Source organism: Leptosomus discolor, chromosome 12, assembly GCF_034619465.1.
Source record: "Leptosomus discolor isolate bLepDis1 chromosome 12, bLepDis1.hap2, whole genome shotgun sequence".
NCBI classification, from domain to species: Eukaryota; Metazoa; Chordata; class Aves; order Leptosomiformes; family Leptosomidae; genus Leptosomus; species Leptosomus discolor.
In genome coordinates, this window is record NC_141402.1 from 3,522,286 (window position 1) to 3,532,281 (window position 9,996).

General features: G+C 47.1%; 1 protein-coding gene across 1 annotated transcript; it reads left to right on the forward strand.

Moving 5' to 3' along the window:
* Window positions 1-2,722: 2,722 nt before the first annotated feature.
* FGF3 (fibroblast growth factor 3) lies at window positions 2,723-8,745 on the forward strand. Its single transcript, XM_086472288.1, has 3 exons — window positions 2,723-2,981; window positions 5,018-5,121; window positions 8,413-8,745. Exons 1-3 carry the CDS (start codon window positions 2,723-2,725, stop codon window positions 8,743-8,745), a joined length of 696 nt encoding a protein of 231 aa, XP_086328414.1.
* The last annotated feature ends 1,251 nt before the right edge of the window (window positions 8,746-9,996 follow it).

Consider the following 9,996-nt stretch of genomic DNA (forward strand, 5'->3'; position numbering starts at 1 on the left):
TGAAATTTCCGTGGAGGTCGCATTCATGTCATTTGAAAGGGAACCATTAATGACAGACCCGTAAGTGTTCCCCTCCCTAATAAGTAGAATACACATCGTTTGGGAAGCCTGGTTGTGTCAGATGCCCAGGGCGGAAAGATTTGTAGATGATGGTGCTAATTATGAAAATGTGATCAAGATGGAAGCAATTCGAGCAAAAGTCATTAACGTGTTACTCTTCCACCCACTAGTCTTTTGGGTTTATTATTGCGGTGGGAGGCGGGAGGAGGATCTTGCGGGATTGGGTTGTGTTTCTTTTCAGAGCACTAGTGGAAAATGTCCTGCAAATCCAAAATTGTAAAACGTCAGCTGTACATCTACAGGGCGAGGCGCTGGGCTCGGGACGACCTGGGGTTTACTCGGAGGAGATCGCTGTAATTACTCAAAGTAATTATGTTTTATCTCGCCTTCGCGCGGTGCCGGTGAAAGCACCTTTCAGGAGACTCGTGGCATGTTCAGAGATACTTTTCTCCTACCACTTTTGCCTTGTAGCTCCTCAGAGGTTATGAATCCGTAGTTCACGATTTGCGGTGCACCCCGGAGAGGGAAGTTTTCCAGAGGGGTTCTTGTTTTAGGAGGGGCTGAAGGATTTGGCCCACAGGCAACGATCCCCCTCCGACCCGCGTACGCTCCGAGACTGAGGTCCTGCGTGTTTGTGTTTTCATGTTTTTACGTGGATACAGTGCTTTAATGATTTTCATTTCCAGTCGTTTACTTCTAGTAAATATACTGGAACTACACGACTGCCTGGAAGTGGCATTGCAGAAGAACAGCAATAAAGAATTAATTGTACAAACATTTATCATCCCCAGATCAAACTCTCCTTGTGAGGTTAGGTCTTAACTTGTGGAGAAGAAAAGGGGGAGGAAGAGTGGTAATGGCGGAGAGGGGTGCTTGTGGGTTTTTTATGTGTTTCCTTTTATTCCAGACGACTATATAATGAAAAGCCTTTTAGCCCTGGAGAACTACTAAATATTAAGCACAGCTTAAAATAGGGAGTAGCTTCCGAGATCGTTTCGTCCTCCTGCCACTCCTTTTAGGAAAAGGTCGTATCCTTTCCTTTATTTTCCCACTAGTAAAAGCTTTTTTTTTTTTTTTTTTTTTTTTTTTTTTTTTTTTTTTTTGTATCTCTTTAAGGCGTAAGAAAATCCTCTTGCTCTACATAGGCAAGTCTTTAAAAACCATTTTATAGACCTCTTCTTGTTCACCGATTCTGGAAAAAATTTATATTGATCAAGGTCAAACTCTTGGATTCCGACGTGACTCACTTCAAAGGTGTATTTGTGTGCCCTTCAAGCACATTAATACTAATTATCTCTCAAACACTTCCCCAAAACTCCTACTGCCTGTTTCAGATGCAAATCTAATTAACGAGCTGCCTTTGAGCAGCACACAGGGACAGCGTAGTTCACGGAGCTGTTGAACCTTTTGCCTTCTTTTATTTTTATTTATGGGTAGCTCCATCATATTTTGAAAGCGTGGGCAGTTGTGTGAAGCTGCGTGGTAGCGAGTGCAGATCTGCTGTAGCTAATGAGACTTACCAGGCACCAGAGTTAAAAAAAAAAAAAAAAAGGAAAAAAAAAAAGACAGAAAAAAAAAAGGATTAGCTCCGACTTCTTGCAAATGCATTCAGGGACGTATATCATAACACTCGCTGGGCCTGACTTTGTCTGGGCTAATTTAGAAATGATTAAATCTTGCAAGAGCGATCTAAATAATGCGTGTTGTTTGTAACCGTGAGCTGATTGATTTAGTAATAACTGTTTGCTTTCGGCACCGGGGACAAAGCGCGGGGGCAGCACGCTGAAGCAACCCTGACGCCTGAGTGAAAGCCATTAAAAGGTGCTCGCCCCCCCGGCTCCCCAGAAGCCAGGACCCGCACCCCCTTTCTTACGCTTCTGCGCTTAACATGCGCGCTTTCAAAAGCCACCTCGCGAAGAGGTTTGCTTCGAGCATCAGCCCCCCACGCACACCCCCCACACACTCTCTCCCCGGCTGCCGCAGGCGGACCCCGGGCTGAGCAAGGGGGTGGCGGTGCCCGGCGGAGGGTCCGCGGCTGCACCGCGCCTCTCCGCGGGGCCGGCAGCGGGGCGGGCGCAGCCAGCCAGCCCCCCGTGCGGGGGTGTGCGGGTGTGTGGTGTGTCGGGGAGAGATGCTGTGTAATTTTATCCACGCTGCACTCTGGGAGTTCACACGAGACTGATACCTTTTGCCTCCTCTGCTTTGTATCAATTGGTCGCAGATCAGGCTATTGTTGCAGGAAGCTGCTTTTATTTCTATGCTCCGTCGATCAACTATTTTCCCCACAGTCTCTTGCCGAAATTCAGCGGGTGTCTCTCTCTCTCTCTCTCTCCCTCCTCTTCTGCCTCTCCGTCTCTCATGCATGCCGTCTGTCTAGCTGGAAACCCAAGGAGAAGGCTGATCACGGCAGCTCCATCTAATACAAACAGCTGGGACTCTTCGGTGGCCTTTGCTGATGTCTATTGATTTAAGTAAATCTGAGACAGATAAAAGGGCCAGATCGAGGCTGATAAAAACTTGCCAATGCTTCACGGCTCGAAACAGTGTGTGCTCTGCAACTTTGGAGTGCTGCTAGCAAGACGGCTTTAATGGGACCCCTGGTGTCATTCGCTCCAAGCCTCCATCTCCCCAGCAGACTAAGCGCTGCGGCCATCATGCCACAATGGTTATAATCTGGATCTTGTTCCTGAGTTTGTTGCAGGAGCCGTGGTCCCCAGGGCGGGCCGCGGGGGTGCCCAGGGTCTCCGGAGCCTCCCCGAGCGACCCCCGGCCGCGCCGGGATGCGGGGGGCCGCGGCGGCGTCTACGAGCACCTCGGAGGAGCGCCCAGGCGCAGGAAACTCTACTGTGCCACCAAGTACCACCTCCAGATCCACCCCAACGGCAAGATCAACGGCACCCTGGAGAAAAACAGCGTCTTCAGTGAGTACTGGGCACACCTTTCCCCATCCCACTTCCCCCGGGCCGGGGTGTGTGGGGAGGGGGTCTCCCGCTCGGACCAACTGCGTCCTGCTCCAGCATCACCGGGCAGGCGACGGCGGGTGCTGGGACGGTGCCGGACGGGGCGGTGGCGAAGCCGTTCCCGTCCCTCCTCCTGCCCAGCACTGCCCCGGGGCCGGAGCGGCCGCACGGCGGCTGGGGCTCCTCGGCGGGGACCCGGGGGCACCCCGAGGTGCCGGAGCTTTTGCCCCCTCCCCTCGTCGGGCTCGGCGTTTCGGGAGCCGCCCCGCTGGCTCCGCCAGACCCCGCAACTCCGCTTCCGTGCCCTCCCCCCCTCCGGCTCCCGCTCGGGTCCCGGCGGCGGGTGGGCTCTTCGGGGCAGCCCCCTCTGTTCTCGGCCGGGGCAGGGGGCTCCCAAGTGGGCCTTTGTTGCAACCCGCCCGGCGGCAGCGGGGCTCAGTCCCCCCGGGGCGGAGAGGTACGCCCAAATCCCTAATTCCCCCCGACGGGGACCAGCTCGATCGACCTGTCACTTGCCCTCGCTCCGCCGGGGGCTTCCCATGCCAGCCCTGCCCCAGCCCGGACCGCTGGGCAACCGGTGCCCTCACACCTCCCCGGGAGCGACTCCCGGTGCCCTCCCCGACGGGCTGCAGGCTGCCCTCGCCCGCCTCGTCCCGCCCCAGCTCGTCTCCCGCGGGGGGCTTGGGCTTCCACGGGCTAAATCACATCTGTCCCCTTTGACATGTGCCGGGGATCGGCGGTAATTAAGATGAAACGGGATATGTCGGGAGTGAGGGGGTTTGTGCGAGGGCGGCAGAAGGGAGGAGAGAGGGGCTCCGCGCCGCCGCTGCCCCGGGGGGAGCCCCGGGCGCCCCCGCACCCAGCCCGGCCCCGGGCGCGGGCACAGCCCGGCCTCCGCCCCGGCCCCGCCACCCCAGGAAGCGTAAATCCCGCCTGGTGATGGCACACAGAGATAGGGAGACCCCAGGGATCTGTCTGAAGTCCATAAAGGAAAACCACTATTTCCTAGAGGAAAGCCCCCTCGCTATCAAAGGCTGGAGGAGGCATTCTTCAGCGGCGAACCGATGCCTGATTCAAAACAGCTGTACCAAAACCACCCAACTCTCCCAGGCACGGTCAGGCCAGCAACCCAGCTCTGCAAAGGGGACAGGCCCCTGGATCTGCCTTATCATTGCTGAAAGGCAGCAATAAGTTTGGGTGCAAGGGTCACCTCTTGCCTTTAGATGCTCATAGAAAGTACAAAGCCGTTGGGCCACCACAGGAGAACTGAGAGCAGAGTTTGAGCAAGCCAGCTAGAGAGTCCTGCACATGTGACACACCATCTCCCAAACTGTTTGTGCCTGCGTCGGCGTCATGGCACCTTTGGCTGGAAACAAACATTTTGGCAGGTATTGTGACAACCTCACCTGTGACACTCTTCTTGTGGTTGAGACCTCATCTTTGATGGCCCAAAAATCTCCTCCCTTTTAATTTGGCTCGGACCGTCATATTGTCCTTGTCTGGAGGGCTACATTGACTTCTTAAATGACAAGTTCCTTTCATGATTATATACATGGCTCTCAAATGCAGCTGACTCACTCTGTTTTACCCTCTGGAGACCTCAGCAACGGCTTTGTCCTGAAATGGACAGCTTTGTGACTGATTTCAATAAGTCAAGAGCTCTTGTGTTCCTAAGCATTAAAGAGGATTTAAACTTTTTTATATACATATAGGATTATGTGAACCTCTAGTTCAGTGTCAGATCTTTTTATTTTTGAAAGAGTTCAATCTCAATCAGACATCTAGGGACAAGCTTGTCTCAAACAATTCCCACATCATCGTTGTTTTATATTGTTACAAATAATAGTCTTGTTTGATTCACATGATTGCGCTATGATTTTGGTGTGAGCTAGTGACAGCTGTGAAATCATACTCTGCAGGTAAGCATTCAAACATACCTCAAAAAATTACACATGATGAGGAGCAACAACTTATCTCGCAATTGTTTCTGTTTCTAGGTATTCTTGAAATAACTGCTGTTGATGTTGGAATCGTTGCCATCAAGGGCTTGTTCTCTGGCAGATACCTGGCCATGAACAAAAGGGGCAGACTTTATGCATCAGTAAGTTTTGCCTAAAACTGGAATACGCCTGTCATTTCCTATGGGGAGAACAGGTCCAGCGGGGAGCACTGATTTCTTATAAATAAACATTTATAGAGAAAAGGGTAATGGTGTAACAGATTTCTGTCTGGAATTGTTACAGGCAATCAATCAGTATATTTTTAAAAGTGGAAAGAAGCTGTGTTCTTACTGCCTGTAGGCAGAAGAATGTATTTGGCAAAGGTATTTCACACGGCCAAAGTTCTGGGCAATTGGGTGCACTGATAAAGACCTCAGGGGCCAGCATTTGCCGTGCAGAATATCCATCTCTATTCAAAATTATCCATATTTGATGTGGATCTTGGACGCTGGCAGAGGATATACATATCAGACAAAGAATATCCAGAAGGAGTTGAGCATCTCTGTTACAGGAAAGCAGACTACCGATGGGAGTTTCTTTGCACAGAGCGTTTGGTTGGGCAGTGAAAGAATTTTCAGGTACTGAAAGGCAGGGCTATACAAGGAAAGGAAGTACAAGAAGGAGCAAGAACATAAAGATGAAAACAAACAGCTTTTTCTATTCCTTTGACCTCATTTTTTGTTCTGGTCTTTGAGGTAAAATCTGGGCTGTGCTGATATTAGTGGAAGTCTTGCCTTTTCAGCCCAGCCAACAGTTCCCCTCGGCAAATAAAATACTTCAGCTTAGACTTCTTCACCTTCAGGGACACTGTAAGGAGTATTTGTCAGCATGTACACAATGAGCTTTATCTACCTACTTGAATTTCTTCTGTTGTCTTCAGTTTCATCCCTAGCAATCTTGTGATCTCTTTCTGTGCCACAGCCATACTGTGCAATTTCTCCAGGAATCCTGTGGTATGGAAACAGATTTGAAGAGGGTAAAGTATGGCTATGTGAAATGTCCTTCCTCCAACAAGTCGTTGTATGTAATTCTGTTGATTTGAACAGCATGACATATCCTCAGGCAAAGCAAGCTTTTTCCATGTGAATGCAGCCTAGGTAACACAATCAACTCAGTTGCCTCCTTGGTTTGATGTATTTTATTCCACCTTTTCAAGAATGTTCTGATTGTGTTTACAACCCAGCTTCTGTAATGTGCCTCTCGTGATGCACACTGACCAAAGGCCCTGTGCATAAAGATGATGGTTCTTTACTGGTGCACAGAAGCAGATCTTGAACCGTTTTGTCAAAGGAAAATTCGTCTGAAGCAGAATGAGAACATACTAGCTCTGCTGTGCCAGAGCTAAGGCTGGCCACTTCTATGCTTCCAGTTAATATTCTGATTAAAATGGGCGTTTTTTCAGTGGAGCTCCTCCACCAGCTCAGCGCCAGCCTCTGCCCCGAAGAAATGCATGGGAAGGATGAATTTTCAAGTTCTTTCTCATCTTTCTCTCTTTCTTGTTCAAAATAGGTATTTTGAATCCAGATTAATTAAATGGAATTAAAATCAGGGTAAATTCTGAGCATAAAGATCCTCTCCTATTGTAGAGCAAAGCTTAGAGTAGGATAGATCGGAGAGTCCTTTTCTCCTGGACTTCCCTTTCCAGTCTGAGGAGCATCAGGCCATCCTGAAGTTAGTTCAGCTGTCACATGCCAAGGAATATCAGCCGTGAAAGGTTTCTGTAAAACTAGACGATAATTTTTGCTGTTCCAGATCAAGTTTGAGAGAGACTGTTCCAGGCTAGTGTTTCAGAGCTGGAGGGACAACCCTGGAAAAGCTATTCCGCTCCAGCTTCTTTCACAGAAGCAGCAAGGGATGAGGGCTCAGCTCGGGAGAAACTTCCTGGCTTTGCTTGCCTAGAAAAAAAGAACCAATGACTTTACTGATATTACTGTTCCAGGAACGTGTGCAAGGCCCCTATTTCAAATAAGAGTGACTTTTTTTCAGGATAATTACACAGGGAGCATTTTGTGAAGTAGAATTGGAATAACGCTGTTATCCCTCGGTTCACCAATTTTCCCATGTCAACAAAACGAGTTTCTTGAGTCTGCAGAATTCCTTTCTGTCCTCAGCTGATTGTGATAATCCTCCAGCTTTTTCCTCTGTAATAAACCCTCTACAACCAGAACTGAGGCAGACAGCAGGACAAACCTACCTACATATGGCAGTTGTGTGGGCTCCAGCACCACACCATATGAAAACCTTGTCCTTGCAAGGAAGGGCACTTCCGTTTTACAGCTGTGAAGCGGAGACATGTGGAGTCTTTTAAAATCTTGTTAAATGCCTATCAGCATTTCTGGTGAGTGAACAGCATTAAAGACATGTTGTTAATGGAGCCTACAGCTTTTCTGGCCCCAGCCTGGCTACCTGTGCCCTTGGCATGTCCTCCAGAGAGGCCACGTGAAATAAAAAACCTCGGTAAAGACCATGGTAGCAGTTCCCCTCTGTCTCTGTGCCTTTCACGTGTTAGATACTGAAGTCTTCATCACACAGGTACAGCAAAGGTGATTTTGTAGTTGAGAAAAGATGTACAGTGTGGGAGGCCCTTCATTTGCACTGTTTCTACTGCTCCCAGGGAGAAGGAAGGAGTTCCTTGCGCCAGGCTTTCACACAGTATTCTCTCAGCTGAGGACCGGATGAAAAGGGGGAAATTTCAACAGATCATGTAAAATGTGAACACCCACGATGGGTGCATATTCGCCCTTACAGTTTGTGATAAAGGAGCAGTCCAGCATTTTGGAGAACGTGCTGGTGGGCAGGGTGTACTTTTATTTTGTTGTGCTGAAGTAAACAAAGAAGCTTCATAAAGATGTGGTTTACTGCTCAAATATCCACAACAAACTGGATATATAATAGCCTCCGGGTGTATCTAACTACTAATACACCTATTAAAGAGCCACGTTTGACATTAAACTGTAGGATTTAACCTTTTCAATAGATGTCAAAGGTTGATAAGCAGCCATTAAATCATCCATCCAGTTCACAGGCATATTTACATCCATAAGCACAAAAAAATTAAATTACAGCTGAACAATCAGCAGAGCTATTCATTCCTGTTCACGTGATGTTTTTTGTTCTCAGATCCTTTTTTTTGTCCTCTTTCTGTCTCTGATCCACAGACCATGCTCATGCTGTTGACAGGCAGAACCTTGTTGCACAGCAGTTCAAGCTCAGCACTTCTCTTCTGCTCACCTTTTGTAGCACCAGCCTGAGTTTTCCTTAGCACATATGTTGCTGTCCTTATCCTAAAACTGAGTAGAGTCTTGCTTAAGACTTTAGTCACATCTCATTGAGGTAGAAGAGAGCTATTACCCATATAGTCTTTCTTAAACTTTGTCGTGTTTGCTTTGCAGGAAAACTATAACACAGAGTGTGAGTTTGTGGAGAGGATCCATGAATTGGGTTATAACACCTACGCGTCCCGTCTCTACCGGACTGTACCGAACAGAGCCGGCACCAAGCGCAAAGCCAGTGCAGAGAGACTCTGGTATGTCTCAATCAATGGGAAGGGACGACCCAGAAGGGGCTTTAAAACTCGCAGGACACAGAAATCATCTCTCTTTCTGCCCAGAGTATTGGATAACAAAGACCATGAAATGGTCCGACTGTTCCACACAAACGTGAAATACCGAGAGAGTCTCCTGAAGCCCCCAAGCAAGAACCAGCGAAGAAGGAGAGGACACTGACATGGGTGGGGGGAGCTTCTATGGTGGCTGGAAGTGACTGAAATCTTCAAAATACTACTAAAAAAACTAACAGCTGTGATTGTATGACGGGCATTAACATGGACATTTTTTATACGCTATAACTGAAAGTCACATCACTTACTTTTAGCTATTGTAGAATTATTGTCTGTGATAAAAGAGTTGTGAGATAAACTAAGGCACATTCAAATGTAAATTAGCTGGATGTAATAATTTTGTCAATGACTTTCACATTTTCTTTTCTAAAAAAAAAATAATTTTTATTACTAGTATTTTCATTCTAACTTGCCGTAGGGTATTATCTCAGTGACCCTGTCTTCTCAGAGCGTGTGAATATTTTACATTTATCAATTTTGTGTCCACAGAGAAGGTATAGCACTTTCATGGCTCTTTGGCAGTTCTTCATAAAAGGCTACATTCCTATTTTTATGGAATACAGGAGTTAGAAAACTGGTTTATTTTTTAACCTACATATATTTATTTTTATTTTATGATCAGTCAGTATCAATTATACTTTTTGCAAGACTGTCCAAGACAAGTACAACTGTAAGCTACTTCAAACATTTCGACAGACCTACACATTACTAGATTATTCTTGAATTTGTTTAACTAAAAACCCAAGACACCTGACCTTGTAATTAAAATAAATGAATGTTGGTAAAATGGCATTTGCATCAGCCAAGCTTTAACACTATGCATCTGTTTACCAGCTGATGAATCTTCTCAAAATAGGACCCAAATACGACGTGAAAGCTGAGTTTGTGGTATGGACTGAACTTGCAATATAGGAAAATTCAGCTTTGGGGATGAGAATCTTTATCAGGTACTTCTGTTTAGCTGTTTTCTATGGGAAGTCCTAGTTCTAGTTCAAATATGTTTTAACTGTTTGGGACAAAAATAACAGTCACAATGGGCATACAAAAACTGTAGTGACTCGCTAATTTAAGGTGGCTGCTGTGTTCTGATTTTCCTTTCTTTTCAAACGCTTGTTATTTTCACCAGGTAGTCCTCACCTGAAAGCTGCAAATCCAGACGGGGCTTAATGACCTTGAGTTTTCGTTCAGTCCATATAAAAATATGTTTCTCTCCTTTTTTTCTACTCTGATTCTGGAAGTTAACTTTTGTGAAGTTGAGGGGAGTCCACATCACAAGCTTCATTTTGAGCAAGGGGTTAAGATTTAAAAATTTCTCTTGACGTCCGGGAGATGATAGAGTAGTACAAGGATTTAGATG